This window comes from Podospora pseudopauciseta, chromosome 3 (assembly GCF_035222475.1).
Source record: "Podospora pseudopauciseta strain CBS 411.78 chromosome 3, whole genome shotgun sequence".
NCBI classification, from domain to species: Eukaryota; Fungi; Ascomycota; class Sordariomycetes; order Sordariales; family Podosporaceae; genus Podospora; species Podospora pseudopauciseta.
In genome coordinates, this window is record NC_085893.1 from 1,680,322 (window position 1) to 1,696,099 (window position 15,778).

General features: G+C 52.9%; 6 protein-coding genes and 1 non-coding gene across 7 annotated transcripts; 4 read left to right on the forward strand and 3 right to left on the reverse strand.

The window, feature by feature from the left end:
• Positions 1 to 34: 34 nt before the first annotated feature.
• QC763_304645 (uncharacterized protein) lies at positions 35 to 2,246 on the reverse strand. The gene is made up of 2 exons (XM_062910913.1): positions 1,664 to 2,246; positions 35 to 1,496 (listed from the first exon to the last, which is right to left on the reverse strand). The coding sequence occupies exons 1-2, from the start codon at positions 2,044 to 2,046 to the stop codon at positions 407 to 409; spliced, it is 1,473 nt and encodes a 490-aa protein (XP_062766899.1). The 5' UTR covers positions 2,047 to 2,246; the 3' UTR covers positions 35 to 406.
• Positions 2,247 to 2,847: 601 nt separating this feature from the next.
• QC763_0052120 lies at positions 2,848 to 2,940 on the forward strand. Its single transcript has one exon. It is a non-coding gene; the product is annotated as a tRNA-Ile (tRNA).
• A 1,018-nt stretch (positions 2,941 to 3,958) lies between these two features.
• QC763_304650 (uncharacterized protein) lies at positions 3,959 to 8,663 on the forward strand. Its single transcript, XM_062910914.1, has 3 exons — positions 3,959 to 4,233; positions 4,342 to 7,377; positions 7,440 to 8,663. Exons 2-3 carry the CDS (start codon positions 4,424 to 4,426, stop codon positions 8,179 to 8,181), a joined length of 3,696 nt encoding a protein of 1,231 aa, XP_062766900.1. The 5' UTR covers positions 3,959 to 4,233; positions 4,342 to 4,423; the 3' UTR covers positions 8,182 to 8,663.
• Positions 8,527 to 11,472, reverse strand: PRS1 (ribose-phosphate pyrophosphokinase 1). Its single transcript, XM_062910915.1, has 2 exons — positions 10,580 to 11,472; positions 8,527 to 10,527 (listed from the first exon to the last, which is right to left on the reverse strand). Exons 1-2 carry the CDS (start codon positions 10,836 to 10,838, stop codon positions 9,281 to 9,283), a joined length of 1,506 nt encoding a protein of 501 aa, XP_062766901.1. The 5' UTR covers positions 10,839 to 11,472; the 3' UTR covers positions 8,527 to 9,280.
• Positions 11,350 to 13,488, forward strand: QC763_304670 (uncharacterized protein). Its single transcript, XM_062910916.1, has 2 exons — positions 11,350 to 11,867; positions 11,927 to 13,488. The coding sequence occupies exons 1-2, from the start codon at positions 11,602 to 11,604 to the stop codon at positions 13,452 to 13,454; spliced, it is 1,794 nt and encodes a 597-aa protein (XP_062766902.1). The 5' UTR covers positions 11,350 to 11,601; the 3' UTR covers positions 13,455 to 13,488.
• Positions 13,489 to 13,638: 150 nt separating this feature from the next.
• LIA1 (deoxyhypusine hydroxylase) lies at positions 13,639 to 15,182 on the forward strand. The gene is made up of 2 exons (XM_062910917.1): positions 13,639 to 14,323; positions 14,407 to 15,182. The coding sequence occupies exons 1-2, from the start codon at positions 13,851 to 13,853 to the stop codon at positions 14,912 to 14,914; spliced, it is 981 nt and encodes a 326-aa protein (XP_062766903.1). The 5' UTR covers positions 13,639 to 13,850; the 3' UTR covers positions 14,915 to 15,182.
• Positions 14,447 to 15,705, reverse strand: RPA12 (DNA-directed RNA polymerase I core subunit rpa12). Its single transcript, XM_062910918.1, has 3 exons — positions 15,477 to 15,705; positions 15,176 to 15,410; positions 14,447 to 15,116 (listed from the first exon to the last, which is right to left on the reverse strand). The coding sequence occupies exons 1-3, from the start codon at positions 15,589 to 15,591 to the stop codon at positions 15,098 to 15,100; spliced, it is 369 nt and encodes a 122-aa protein (XP_062766904.1). The 5' UTR covers positions 15,592 to 15,705; the 3' UTR covers positions 14,447 to 15,097.
• Between the last annotated feature and the right edge of the window lie 73 nt (positions 15,706 to 15,778).

Genomic DNA, 15,778 nt, shown 5'->3' on the forward strand with positions numbered 1-15,778 from the left:
TAACCTCACCTACATTCTTATCTGCCAGACAGAATAAGGATGTCGCGGAGAGGTAGACCACCGCGGCAAACTTGTCCGTGTCTATAATAAAAGCGAGGAATAAGCTATGCTTGGTTTGAAAGATAATAAATAGACTTCGAAAATATTAGACACGCCTTTCAGAATGAATAATAGCTCTAACTCAAAAAATAGTAGACACACTTCAAAGGACGGTCAAAATAGGTATGAGCAACCTCTTCAAGCCATTCGTCAATCAAACCAGACAACTTTTCTCGCCGATACTCAAACAGACTACCTCAACGAATCCATATTAAACCTCAACAAGAGGATACAAAAAGTAAACAATAACAAAAACCGGGTATCAATAACATTATTACTCCCGTGGCAAACAATTCCACCACCAAACTCAAACCTCCTCGGCGTCCTCCATCGGCTCGCCCTGGTCCAAACCACTGTCGCCGCCCATAACCACACCACCGGCGCCATCAATACCCAACTGTCCGCTTGCGATGGCCGTGAGCCTTGCCACCTCAGCCGAGAGCTTCTTGTTTTCAGCCGACAACGCGTTGATCCGTTCCTCCCTGCTCCGAATTTGTATGTCCCGGTTGGATATGTGCTGGTCCCGTGACCGCAATTCCTGCAATAGTTGCGAGTTCGTCGCCGTGAGGTCCCCTATGATACCAGAAAGCCGTTCGATACTCCTCGCCATCGCCTCCGCCGTGGCCGCAGGCACCACATAGTCCGGCGCCGCGCCCGGTGAGACTCCGGCCGCTTGTTGAGCTAACCCAGGCAACCCATCAATTCCCCCCGCCGAGATAGCAAACTGCTGGCCCATGGGACTCCCATGAAAGCCTGGCTGTTGGACCACTTGCTGCTGCTGCTGTCCCTGTAGAGCACCATTTGCAACCGCCCCAGTAGTCCTCCTCCTGTTGTTCCCCACCACAACCGCCTGCACCGCCGGCGCCGGAGCAGCCACCATCGGAGGCGACCCTCCCCTCTGCTGCCTTTGCCTCCTCTGCGCCTGCTGCTGATTCCTCCACTCCTGCTCCGCCAACTGTTCCGCGGCGTATTTCTCCGCCCTCGCCGCCCTCTCCGCTTCTGCATGGGCCCTCCTCTGTCCTTCCGACTGCTTCGCCAACTCTGGGCCGTCCGGTATTCTCAGGGCGGTAGCAAACATGTGCCTGATCAGAGTCAGCTTTCTGCTAAATCCCTCGTTACTCCGACAAGGGCCCTGGTTGATGTGCGCGGCAAGCCCTGCCCTATCTCCAAAATAAGTCCAACAGAAGGAGCAGATGGCGGGCGACTCGTGGTTGTGCTCTCCCACGACGTTGAGCAGTGTGGTGATATCGGAACAAGGCCCACATGACGAGCTGGTGCCGTAATTAAACGGCCAGTTGGTAGGGCATACGGCCAGATATTTGGGCGCCTTCCTTCGTCCGCCTTCTTGACGCCCTTGGTCACCCCTGATAAGGCCGTGCTTGTCCATCAGGTGCTTGCTTTCTCAATGTCAGCAACGTCTCCCCCTTTGCTCTTTTCTTTTCGAAATGAAACGATGAAAGGAAAAGAAGATAGAAAAAGATATTAAGAAGAGGGATATGAAATAAAGAAAGGAAAGAAAAGAGAAAAAAAAGAGAAGATTTTTTAAAAAAAAACACCCACTCACATAAAATATTGATTCCCCCCCGCTCTGGTCTGGCAATCCTCAAAAAAACAGTCATTCTCCCCCTTATCGTCAGGATCAGGTAACCCAGGCTTGAAATGAGGCACCCTTCCATCATTCCCTCCTCCTCCTCCTCCACCACCACCACCACCCAAACTCGGATCAACAACCCCCCCTCCTCCCATCCCAGCAACAGGAGCTACATTCCCATTCCCCTCCATGGATGGATGAAGATGATTATCTCCCATACGTCTCCGTTTGGCCAAATGCTGGGTATTATTATTGTCTTGATGACCCTCCCCCTCATCCGAATGATCCAGAACACCCCCTTCGTCGTTCGAATCAGAGACGGATTCGGACGCGTCAATCTCTGCGCCCCAGGGCATGTTAAAGACTTGGGGGGAAGGGGGAAGGGGGAAGAGCGATGCCAAGAGTTGAACAGGACAGGGGGCTGGGATTGATTGATTGATTGATTGGAACAACAAGTGAACTTTGTATTCTATTGTATAAGCGAGTGAGTGGGTGGGTGGGTGAGAGTTGTTATTAGCGGAAAAGTGGTGAGAAACGGGTTAAATGTTGGGGTTGCAAAAACAAGAGGTGGTCGGGACTGGTTCACAAGCGAGTTTTGTTTGTGGGGCGGGCGGGCTTTTTGCTGAATGGGGGGCGTGTGATTGGTTGGTGGGACGGATGGTTAAGTGGGGAGGGTGCTTGCAAAATTCGGGCCCGAACTTCTGGACGTGTTTGTGAAGGGTGATCGAGATGATGTGTGGATGGACTGTTTTTAAGGGGGTATTGTCTAGTTGTTAAAGACCTGTTGACCATCTTCAAAGGTCCATTGGCTCCTTTTCTTACAGCTGTTAATTATTTTTCAAGAAACCCCCCCTCGATCATTTGATGGGAATCTTGACTATTTTTTTGAAGGCCTGTTGAATATCGTTGAAGGAGTCCCGATTATCTTTCGAGGCGTGGCTGAGGATGACGCTACACGGAGTGCTGCATTAGCTTAATGCGTAGTACTAGTCTTTATTCGAGAGTATGTCTTCCCCCTTGGAAGACATACTGTGGACAGTGAGATGGAGGTAGAGACTGTGATGATAATATGAGGCTGATGTTGCCAGCACCCAAGCTACCCCAACCCACCCCAACTTGTAACCAAAGCCAGATCAAATCCTCCGTCAAAACCCAAAGCCCGATTAGCTCAGCTGGTTAGAGCGTCGTACTAATACTGGAAACAGTACCAAGTAATGCGAAGGTCAACAGTTCAATCCTGTTATTGGGCACTATTTTTTGCGCTTTTTCCTTTTTGTCTTTTTCTCGACTTTCTAACATCTCTTCTTATTATCTATAGTTTGTGACAGAGCTCTTCTCGCTAACTGTTCAACCTCAAAATGGTGGCATGTGTCAACACTTCTGCATCAACAGCGGCTAGCACCCCACCTTCCGGACGGGAGCCGGTCATCGGATCTAACCTCAGGTTCTTGGTGCTCGGAATAGCATAAACTTATGTATATATAACAATCGCGGCGATGAATTGGGGAATTTGTTCCTTTATCATTAGCTTGAGAGTCTGATAAGTCGTGGAAGCCGGACGGCCACAAGCGGCTTCTAGCGGTTCTTCACATGTAGTTCCAGAACTTCTGGAGGCTTTTGATGGTGGAATTGGGGGCTCCGGAGCCGGAGAGTCTATAACATCGCTGGTTGGAGGCGGTTACACGGCAGGATCTCGAGGTTGGGGGCATAAAGAAAAGGCAGTGAGGAGGCATCAGACGGTGTAACCTGAATACCGAGGAGGGGTGACTAATGCATAGTGCATTTTTCCCGTTTGCTGCTTGTGATGATGGCACACGAGCAGGTCTGGAAAGATGGAAATAAGAATCATGCCATAGCTACTTTGCCGATGTGAAGAAAGGGACAAGATATCGGGCTGCTCGATTGGTTACCTGTAGGTAAAATCCGGGTTTAAGCTGCCTGATCCAGAGCTGCAAGGCTTTTAGGCAGATGTTTCCACAGAGATGAGGACAGAAGCTGAGGGAAGGAGGAAGGAACGAAAAGAAGAGCTGTTATCTGGAGAAAGAACAGGTAGACTTTGGGGATCTGCATGACGACTACCGACCGAGCAGCGTATAGAGATATCTTGAATAAGTGGTTGAAGATGCGGGAGGGGAGGGTGGTGGTCTTTGGCGGGGTAGCCTCTTTTGGTAGTCGGGTGGGCGGTGACAGGGGTGTCAAACCCCATGTTCATGTCAATCGAAAGGCGTGCATGTCCCACATTTTGGCAGGGGTCTGATGCGGGACGGAGAGCAAGCCTCGCTTTCACTGCTACGAACCCTTGAAGAGTGACTCTTTTGGAGGAAGACGAAACCAGTTGAAGCTGGTGGAACTCGTCTCTGGGGAGGGGGGGCATCTAAATAAAAAGTAGTTCCCGGGGACTTTTTCTGTTTCTTCCTGAATTACATGAGCAGTTGTCTTTTGTTTCATTGCCATTGACTTACTTACGCCTTTTGCTGACGGATGACTGTTGGAACTTGGACTGACATTGACTTTGACTCGACTCCACGCCGGATATTTTACATGTTAGTACCTACACTTTCTTATGGGAGAGGATGAGGGACAGAGGCATATGTTTATATCGATGGTGCCAGTGGCACTAAGCACGCCCTTGATCTGACATTTCTTGACAGCTCGGTTTAACCCGGCCTTTGCCTTGTCACTTCACGGAGAGACGGGGCTCCCCCCCTCGCGCCCTTTACTGTCCTTCTCCGGATGCCAGTGATACCAGAAATGGAGGAATATGTCAACTGGGATATGGCTGCCCTCCCAACTACCGGGGAGGGCCTGGACTTTGCTTCTTCGTCAGCCAACATGGCCACCGTGCCTGCTCTTGGAGCAGCTGGAGCCACTGAACATCTCCAGGACCTCGATCTCGCCCTGGAGAATGCAGAGGGGGATGACTTCTCCTTTTGGGCATTGGAGCACTTTGAGAACAACATCTCGCCTACACTCGACGGGACGCTAGACGCAAACACTTGCATTGGCCTTAAAGGTCTCGACAGAACCGGGCCGTTCGAAGAAGATCTGGACCTCCCCGACGTCCCGTGCACCAACTGTCAGCTTGGAGGCTATCAGTGCAAGCGTATTCCAGAGGGTCAGTACAAGGGCTATTGCACCAGCTGCATTGCGCTGTGTTCTGAATGCAGCTTTGCCGAGACCACCGGTGCTGGCCGCGCCGTCGGCTTCCCTTCCAATCCTTGGCCCATCATGGGCGACCACCCTATGGGTATCCCGCAGGAGGAAGCCCATGCTGGGGCTGCCCTGAGCGGAAGCCAGCCTGCTGCCGCAACCGAGAACACCACGTCTGAACCTGCTCGGGCAACCTCCAAGACCAGGACTGGTGTTCGGTTCTCCAGAGAAGAACTGAAGATCCTAAAGAACTGGCTCTCGACTCACAGCAGGCATCCTTATCCTACCGAAGAGGAGAAGGAGATGTTACAGAAGCAGACAGGTCTTAGCAAGACCCAGATCACCAACTGGCTTGCCAACACCCGCCGCAGAAACAAGAACGCTGTTGCCCAGCGGTCCACCTCACCGGGCGTGAGGACGTGGACCAAACCTATCGACATTGCCGGAAGACGAGGTGCCGCGTCTTTCGAGCTCATGAATCCCCTTCAGCGTTGGCAGGTATCTCCGCCGGAAAATGAACCGGCCTCCGTCACAGCTATTCAACGTGCCATCAGCACGTCTTCGACCCTGCAGTCGGGCCTCAGCAGCCCTTACAGCAGTGTCCACTTCACCGACGATGGGTCAGGCAGATCGATCTGCGACTCTGCCATCTCCAGCGCCAATACATCTCATTCTAGCGGGTCGTTTGCTTCGGCCTACTCTTATGGCTCTCGTGGCTCGCTCGGGTCGGGAGGGTCCTCCATGCACCGGGGTCGGAGGAGGAGAAGGAGAAAGGCTGCTGCGCCCGCTGCTGCTAACATGACCAACAGCACACCTCTACGACAGCCCCTAAAGACGTTCCAGTGTACTTTCTGCACCGAGACTTTCAGAACCAAGCACGACTGGCAGAGACATGAGAAGTCTCTGCATCTGTCTCTGGAGCGCTGGGTGTGCTCCCCCGATGGGCCGGTCACCTTCAACGCTGAGAGTGACCAGATGCAGTGCGTTTTCTGCGGGCATGCCAACCCCGACGAGGCTCACATCGACAGCCACAATCACTCTGCCTGTCAAGAGCGCGCACTGGCGGAGAGGACGTTCTACCGGAAGGACCACCTTCGCCAACATTTGAAGCTTGTCCATGACGCCGCCTATCGCAGCCAGAGCATGGATGGGTGGAAGGTGACGACTCCAGAGATTCGTTCAAGGTGTGGTTTCTGCGGCATCGTGATGGACACATGGTCCTTCCGTACCGACCACCTCGCCGAGCACTTCAAGCGCGGTAAATCCATGGCTGACTGGAAGGGTGATTGGGGCTTCGAAGACAAGGTGTTGGACATGGTCGAGAACTCGATTCCACCGTTCTTGATCCACGACGAGAGAAACTCGCCGGATCCTTTCGAAGCGTCCCAACCCCCTTTTGCTGCCAAAAACGCGTATGAACTCATCAAGGCAGAGCTGAGGGCTTACATTGATGACCGACCACAAGGCCAGGAGGCCCCGTCTGACGGGGAGCTGCTGAGTGTGGTTCGCGCTCTGTTAGAAAAGACCAGGATTATCTCGAGGCCTTGCGTCGGTTCAACTGGGTCTTGGCTTCAAGATTTGTTGCTGGCAGCACCGTCCGACCGGCCTACCCGCCCTTCCTACAAGTCCTCTCTCCAGCAACTCAAGATCACCGGCAAGGGTGACATCTTTGAGCTGGATCCGCTGGAGCTGGAGCTCGAAGTCTATGTCAAAGCCCGCCGCCTCCTAGGCCTGACAGCCATGGACAGAGAGCTGCAGTCGGAAGCAGTCAACATCATCCGCCGCATGGACGAGTCCTCTTCCGACCCCTCCTCCGACATTGTCCAATTCTTCACCCGCCTCATCTACGCCTCGACTTCCTGGCTAACTTGCTTCCGAGCTCGCGCCCATCTCCCAAGATCAGAAGACGTCGTCGACGTTCCTCAACGGTCCAAAGACCCCAAGAAGATCGACGCCGGCATCCACAACCCATCCCGCCTGGAATTCGAACTGGCCGAATACGTCCGCGAGCAACGCTCCCTCTTCGGGGAGGGGTTTGTTCCCAGTGACGACGACCTGCAAAAACGCGCTCGTGTCATCATCTTCGAGTATGATGACGGCTGGAACCAAACAGCCGCCGACGACGCGGTTTGGCTTGCCGCCTTCAAAAACAGACATGTTTTTGGCAACGGCACCAACGACAGCAGCGCCTACGTGCCATTGGATCTCTCCCACGAGTCCATGTTCCCGAATCCATTGCAACTCCAGCTCGACGTGTCCGATCCAGCAGGGCGGACGCGCATCCCGTCCATCTCTAACTCGTCCTCTTCACGATCAGGCTCGGGGTCAGGATCAGGGTCAGGGTCAGGGTCAACCTCAACCCCTTCCCCCCCAGCAGGCTTCAGAGCCAACCTTTTGGGAGACGTAAACTGCTACCAGCGCCTCGCTCGCGAACTAAAGAAATATGTAGCCAGTGCCATGTCGCCCAACAACCCCAACTGTCACGTCCCTACAGACGAGGAACTGCAACACCAAGCTCGTTGGATCATCTATGAAGAGTACGCCCCCCCCCCCGACCCCTTCTTTCCCCCTTTTTCTTCCATCTAACCCCCCTCCGCAGCGACGACCCCTGGAACACAACCTGCGCCGAAAACGCCGAATGGCTCCGCCGCTTCAAGCGCGATTCCGGGATCCTCACCGACCCTTCTCTTCCGGGCTTACCCCTCTCCACCCTCTCCTGGAACATCTCCCAAGGCGGCTCCGGTTTTGCCCCTCCATATACAATCCCCCCTCCTCCTCTCCCCTCCACCTCCTCCACCTCCGACATCCTCGTCCGGTTACGCGAGGGCTCCAAGCCTTTTCCAGCCCAAACCAAAACAGTCGACCGCTTCGTCAAAAACATCAAAGGACGCTGGGAGGAGCCAGCAAAAGTCTTTTGTTCTCGAGAGCTGGAAAAAGGACTGGCAGATTGGGTCATGGGGTTGGGGTATGTTCCCTCGGATGGGGAGATGAGCCAAAAAGCGAAAGAGGTGATGGGGACAGAAAAGACGGCGGCGGATGATGCGGTGCTGGTGGGCAAGTTTAGGGATATGATGGCTGCCAGGCTGCAGCAGTCAAATCAAATCCAGTACCATCAGGGCCTGGATCTGGGCATGATGGACATGTCGAGCACCAACACCGCAGGACTGACAAGCGGTGAGCTCGACGATCTCCTCCTTCAGGGCATGGATTTTGACTTTACCGACCTCGGTGGGGGAGGTGGTTTTGACGGGAATCTTGTGGGGTTTGAAGGCATTGATCTTCTGATGCCCCAGAGGAGTAGTGGTGGGCAGCAGCAGCAGCAGCAGCAGCAGATGTTCTAACTTTTGAAGAAGGGGTGGGTGTATGATGCATGGAAATCTCCTCTCAAAAGGGCATTGAGAGTATGTGATGAGGCCATGAACTTTCATTTCTTTTAGGTTTTTCATGTGCTTTGAATCGGGTTTGGGACAGATTTCTTCTTTCGTGCAGCATTATATAGGGTGACGAAGTTGGGAGAGGGCAAACGAAAGATATGAAAAAGAATAAAACATAATGATATTTGGCCGTCGGTTGCAGCTACTTCAAGGTGTGCTTGGCTGTGATGGACTTGGGTGGCTTTAGGCAGCACATCACTTACACGAGACAAAGTTGCGCAAGAAAGCCACAAGTGGAAACACAAACGAGATGCAGTTCTTGAACGTCAGTATTTATTGGAGTACCCCCAAGTACACCTAGCTAAGTCGATAATGCCAATGCTCTAGGTATCTATCTGGCAGAATACCACCACGGCGAAAAGTTCTGATGCCAAGCTTAAAGTTGTGCCAAAGATAAAAGAGACAAACACGCAGGCTGTAGACTGGAGCACAACATCTACTTGTACAAAACAGCAGGCTCTTAAGCATAAATGTAGCGGGGAGTTCTCTTGCCCGTTACCCATCAACCTTGCGGAAGCAACTCTACGAGAGAGAGTCGGGTAAAGGGCCTTCTGTCCCGCTTATTGATCTTCCAACGCTCCGTTAAGAACAAGCTCTGGGATGAGCTTTGCTCCTGCCATCTCTAGTGATAGCATCGCTGGGTGTGTGTGTGTGTAGTGTAGTGTAGTGTAGTGTAGGGGGGAATATATGAGTAATCTCTAGAGCCTGTCTTGTCGGCATGACAAGACAAGAGGGGGAACAAGGGAGAGGAGGGAAGAGCGGTCCGGTCACTGCTGCCCACCATGATGACTGTAACTGTCAATTCGGTATCTGACTGCTCATGAACGTCTATCGCCGCCAATCCTGCTGCCTGTTAAAAATGAACGCAACGCTGCCATATCACCAAACGCCGACGCTTGTAGCCTGAGCCGGTCCCATCTCAGATCAAAAAGAGAGAGAGGTCATGGCGAGGCCCGGCTGTGACGGAAAAACGAATAAAGAAGATAGATACCTGCTGGGAGAGGTGTTATGAGTCCAAGACATGCTGGAACAGTGGCGACATCGACTCGCCGTAGTGGTTTCTGCGAATCGCCTCAGCCAGGAGGAACGACAGATCGAGAACCACCAGTTTGCTGGCCTTGCGCGCCTTCTCTTCGGGTATCGGATAGCTGTTGGTCACCACGATGGTGTCGATGCAATCACAAGCCTGCATCTGCTCAAGGCAATCGCCTCCAAAGACACCATGTGTTGCAATGCAGTACACCTTCTCGGCCTTGCCACGCTTCCGTACCGTCTCGGCCGCAGCAATCCACGAGCCGGGCTTGTCGATCATATCGTCCACGATGAAGACCGAACGGCCCTTCACATCGCCCACCAACGTGATCATGTGTTCAACTTTTGGTTTGAGAATCTCCTCCTCTTCATCTGAACTGGCTTCCGCATCACCGGAGCCACCCAGGGCATGCGACTGGGGCGCAAAAAACGAAGACGCATGGGACATAACCATGGGATCTTCGTCTGGAATCTCTGTCCCTGCCACACTTTCTGCCGGTGATACAAAATCATCCGGCACGATATGGCCTTGAACCAAGCGACCATGAATGACCTCTGCTGCTCTCTGATCGTTAAACTCGAGCTCGTCACCTTCCGCCTCCTCGTCGAGCTCATCAATGACCGACGACTGTGATAGCGTGGTTTGAGACCTGGTGTGGTGGGGCTTGGGGTTGCTCGCAGAGCGGGCACGTGTGCCGTTAGCAGCAGGGCGAGGTGATCCCTGGCCGTCTGCCACAACGCGCGAGTCTTGGGATTGTGCGTTTGTTGCTTCCTTTTCGGGCTCGGTCGAGGTGGTACGCACCTGGTTACTGATGGGGTCCAGCACTGGCTGTCGCTCAATGCCGTCGAGGTGGTTCATGATCATGCTCGCCGTCATGTTGTGGCCTCGTCTTTTGTCCGTAGTGACCATGCCAAAGTTCAGCTTGAGTGCGTCGGCAAGAGACGTGACACGCTTGGTGCCGCCGGCGTTCTTGGACACCACCACCGCCTCCTTCCAGTCTGGCACATTGTGTCTGATCCAGCGAGCAATCAGCGGCTCTGCGTGAAGGTTGTCCACCGGGCACTTGAAGAAGCCCTGCATTTGTGACGCGTGCAGATCGACCGTTACAATGTGCTTAACACCCGCAACCCCAAGGAGGTTGGCCAACATCCGCGCAGTAATCGCTCCTCTATGCGACTTCTTCTTGGACTGGCGACTGTATGGGAAGTATGGCAGGACAGCTGGGCGACCGTGTCAATTGGGTTCAGTTCATGGAAAGAGGAAGTAATGTACCAGTGACTTTGCTCGCCGAGCCTCCCTTGCAGGCCGAGATCATGATGAGCAGCTCCATGATGGTGTCGTTGATCTTGGGGCTGCCGGACTGCACGACAAAGACGTCCTTCTCGCGCACGCTGGTGAGGATGCGGACGCTCGTCTCGCCGTTGGAGAATTGGGTGAGCTCGGCCTCGGCCGGAGCCATGCCGAGATTCTCACATATTTGCTTTGTGAGGGATGGGCAGCTGGTGCCCGAGAAAATGAGGGTGCCTCGCATATTGAGAGGGAGCGGATTTGATTGAGGTTGCGGGAGGAAGCTGCAATTTTTTCCCACCTCGTCTAAAAAGCGTTGACAAGAGTGGGGCTGGTCCCAGGTTCCGTCCCCACCTGCACGGTCGGCTGTCGCACATCGAGTCAGCTTGTCCGCCCCCGATCCCGTCGTGTCCGACACTGCCCGTTCAAGTTGAGCAATCAGGAAGAGGTGATGGGCAGACGTTTCGTCATAGGTTTTGTTGCAAAGACGGTGATTATCCGTGGCACTGTTACCTAAAAGAACAAAATCACATAAAACTGTGTCACAAGAACCTCAAAGACGCAGGTAAAGAAAGGAGGTTCCTGCCCACTGAAATTACAGCGGGCAAGTCACTGTCAGCCGGGAAGGCGCGGGCCTGTAGCTCCGCCTTTCAGGTGGTTGTGGTTGACAACTGAAGCATCAGCCACAAACGGCGGTCGAGTGGCTGACACTTCCTTGAGCAAACAGCCAGAGCAAAGAGCCAGAGCATAGACTGACGGTTCAAACAGTTCCGTTGAGCTTCTCCAGAGTCCTAACTGTTCGTCTGTAGGCCGTTGAGCCGGTTGAATGACTACCTAAGCCCGTAGTTGTTGCTGCACTTCCTGGGGTCTTGTCAAACAGGCTTTTTGTGGGGAGACCTGGGAAGCTCAACTACAACACAGAAATATTTTTACACTGTCCGTACCAGGTACTCTTAGGTACGCCCTTGAATCTATAGGTAAGGCTTATTCATTCCCAAATCCTTGACATGAATCTGACGCTATTCCAGGTATTCCTCCTCCTGAGAAATATGGGCATACCTCATCTCAAAAGGAACCTGGAGCCCTATGCAGAGCGGGGTGCCATTGCGCCGTGCAATGTTGTTGTCGACGGCCCTGCCCTGGCCTATCATGTCCTCAGTCTGGCGTCGAGGACAACCATAAAGATCTCGCCCTTTGAGCAGCCCTCATATGAGTTGTTGGGGCGAACAGCGATACAATGGCTCGAGAAAATGGAGGAGTGTGGATTGACCATGTACTTACACGAGCCTCCAACAATACACAATTGTAGAGCTAATGTTTCCATCTGTTCAGTGCGCACATCTATTTTGACGGCTATCTCCCCACCTCAAAGCGACCTGAACGTATGCAAAGACTTATCAGGTCGACCAAGGAACTCTTCAAGTACCATTCGACCACGGTGACAGGAGTATCAAGAGAACGTTCTCGTCGCAAGGGTGAGAAGAAGGTCGAATTGTTTCCTGCCTCTATCGGGGGAGAAACGAGATCTAAACCACCTCCACCTGCCTTTCTTGTACCTGCCGTCTTGGATGCGTTGCGTGGCTCAAAGTATGGCCCAATAACGGAGGTGATGGGTGGAGAGGCAGATGGGTACTGTGCTGTTCACGTTCGAAAGTCGGGAGGGTTGGTCTTGACTTCAGATTCAGATCTCTTGGTCCACGACCTTGGTGAGAATGGAGGTGTGATATTCTTTACAGACATCGACCTCGACTCAGAAAACATCAAGCTCGTCGCTCCTCAGTTTCGACATGCAGAAATCTGCCGCAAACTGTCCATCAAGCCCGACGTGGGCTTCTCCTACATGGCATTCGAGATCTCGGCAGACCCCCACCTCACACTTGAACAGGCCGCTGAAAGATCAAGGAGAGGAGAAGCTGTGATGTACAGCCGGGAAGAGTACGATTCGTTCATCAAGACGTACCTGTTGCCCGAGACGGCACCAAAAACAGTCGCTATTTGTGGATTGCAGCTCGACCCAAGAATATCTGAGCTGGTTCTCCGTTATTTGCAGATAACTACAACAGCCTCAAAGGAGAAGGGTGCATCCCTCGAGATTTTTCTACCGTTTCTTCTCGACTGCCCATCTCGAACAAGTGCCTGGGAGGTGAGCAAACCTATCAGGAAGCTGGCCTATTCTCTTCTACAGTCGGGCCAGAAAACCTCTCTCAAGACAGTTTCCGAGATGAGGAGGCTTCAAACACTGTCTTCGGGATCACAGGTCGATATTCTACCATCATCCAAGGTGGAAGAAGAATGCAGTCATCTCCTCAGCAACATCGGCAAGATAAAGGCACACATCACCGACCCCGAGCTACTTTGGGTAGTACTGTCTATCTACCTAGACATTGACAGGACAGTAGAACGAGCCAAGGGCTACCCCTTAAGTCTCGAAATCCTGACCCAGGAAGCGAGAGGCAAGCTGAACGAGTACTCCTGGGATGTTCTTCAAGTCTTCGCACAGGTACAAGCAACGTTTTACTCTCTCCGAATGCTTGAGCAGATTCTCAACCTCCAAGAGAGGAAAGGAAACGCAGTGGATGGTATTACCGCCCTGTCAGATCTCCCATCTCTCGACAGGTTCCTATCACTTGCAGATTTTACGGAGACGCTTCAACGTCTGAGAGAGGCCGGCGGACTCGAGTGCCTTATTGACCTCTGCTCAGACATGAAGGATATGATCCCACATATTGAAGCCGTCGGGAAACCACCAAAGAGCAATAAGGACAGAAAAAGAAAGGCCCAGTCAGGGGTTGTGGAGGGCCACCAAGTTAGAGCACGGCCGAGTAACCCGTTTGAGTTGCTGAACAGTCGAGATGACTGATTCACTTACATACGGAAATCTTCATAATACCAAAGATTTGACAACACCTCCTGACTTCGAACATAATGAGTGATTAGTAGAAAGCGTACTCTGAAGCCATACCCCCTAAACAAGGGTTAGGGCTCAAAGCGACCACCCCCCCAAAAAAAAGTTCTTATCGTTTATCACCCCTCCAAGAGTCCCCAAAAACTTTTGTGAAATGCCCCGCGTTTCCAGTCATAAAGGTTCTTCCACACATTATTCTCTGCCCCTCCTTCCACTCACACCACTCGATCTAATCAGATCAGATAACCCTCTCTCTCCACCCTCACCTTTTTCTCCTCCCCTCCCCTCCCTCTTAAACCTCTCTTCACACATCACACCTCCCATACATCCCCAACCCACCAGTCTCTCAAAATGTCCGACACGCTCTCGTCGATCGCTTCCTTGAGGTCCTCCCTCACAGCCGAAAGCACCCCCCTCCCCGTCCGCTTCCGCGCCCTCTTCTCCCTCAAGCACCTAGCCGTAACCGCCCCCTCCCCCACCTCCCCCGAAGCCCTCGCCGCAATCGAAGCCATCGCCGCAGCTTTTACCTCCCCTTCCGCCCTCCTCAAGCATGAGCTCGCTTACTGCCTGGGCCAGACCCACAACCTCGCCGCAGTCCCCTACCTGACCAAAGTCCTCGAAGATCTCGCCGAAGATCCCATGTGCAGACATGAAGCAGCCGAAGCTCTCGGCGCGCTAGGCGACACCGGAAGCCTGGAGATTTTGAAAAAGTACAAACACAGACAAGGAGAGGACGTCAGTGTAAGGGAGACTTGTGAAATCGCCATTGAGAGGATAGAGTGGGAGAGTAGTGAGGAGAGAAAGAGGGAGAAGCTTAGGCAGAGGTGCGCATTTCACTCAAGAACAAGGGGGAAAAGAAAGGGCTGTTTTGAAGAGATCGCATTGCTAACTAGATTGCTACAAACAGTGACTTTGCCTCGGTCGATCCTGCCCCTCCCATGCCCCAGGGCGAAGAGACACCGAGTGTCGAGGAGCTGCGCAAGACGCTCATGGACACCACCAAGCCCCTTTTCCTCCGATATCGCGCCATGTTTGCCCTTCGCGATTTGGCGTCTCCTCCTGATCTCCCGACTGCTGTCCCGGCTGTTTTGGCATTGGCCGAAGGCTTCGCGGATAACTCTGCGCTTTTCAGACATGAAATTGCTTTTGTTTTCGGGCAGCTGTCGCATCCTGCTTCTATTCCCGCGCTGACTGGTGCATTGAGCAACACGGAGGAGGCGTCGATGGTGAGGCACGAGGCTGCCGAGGCGCTGGGCAGCTTGGGTGAGGAGCCCGGAGTGGAGGAGACGCTCAAGAAGTTCTTGCACGATAAAGAGAAGGTGGTGAGGGAGAGCTGTATTGTTGCGCTGGATATGGCCGAGTATGAGAAGAGCAATGAGGCGGAGTATGCCTTGATTCCGGAGGTCACTGCTTAAGCAAGGGATTTGAGTGGGAGGTAAATATGGATGGGTATCTTTGAGCGTTCTATTGTTGATAACAGGCGTTGGGTCATTAAAACGATGTTTGGTTTGGTTGCCTCTTGAGAAGGCGGGTTTGTTAGATGTTTCTGTGCTCGGGCATATCGTGGGTGGTTGTCGTGAATTAGGAAGGGTAGCAGCTCAGTTGTTGGTGGACCATCTGGGGGTTCAATGTTAGCAAGAACAGATAAGACAATGTCGATATCAACTGTTGCGCACTTTTCACCGCACTCGCAGTTGTAGATAATTGTTGAGCCTTCATCGGCAGATCTCTGTTGGACTTCAGAGTAGCGAATGCCGCGCCTCCCGCACTTGTGGCAGTCCATGTTGGGGTCGACTCTTTCGGTTTGTACTTCGTGTCTCTTGACGGTCTGGACTATGGAAAGCTTCTGTCGTAGGGCTGACGGGAAGTCGGAGGGCTTTGTCTTTGTTGTTACGGCCTTCCAGGCATGATCTGCATTGTGGTAGCTTGTCAGCAACAATTCGAGGGGCTGGTTGATTTATGACATGTGAAACTGACCTCTGTGTTCCGCGCCACAGCATTTGCAAATCAGAATGTTCTTTACACTGCCCTGGGAGGCAGGTAAAAGGTCACCACAGTCGGTGCAGAAGACGAGGGAGCCGATAGCAGACATGGTTGCGATGTGTGGTGTTATTTGGTGAGTTATCGGACCTCAAAAATGGCACTCCAAATTAATTCTTATCCACTGCGAGCGACTCTGCGACAAGCTTTCCCGTCAAGAGAAAAAGTTTTAGCGTCAACCAGAGATGGGGCCTCGAGACCCCTGCACCCCGCGACTGCACCTCTTTCGGCAGGCAACT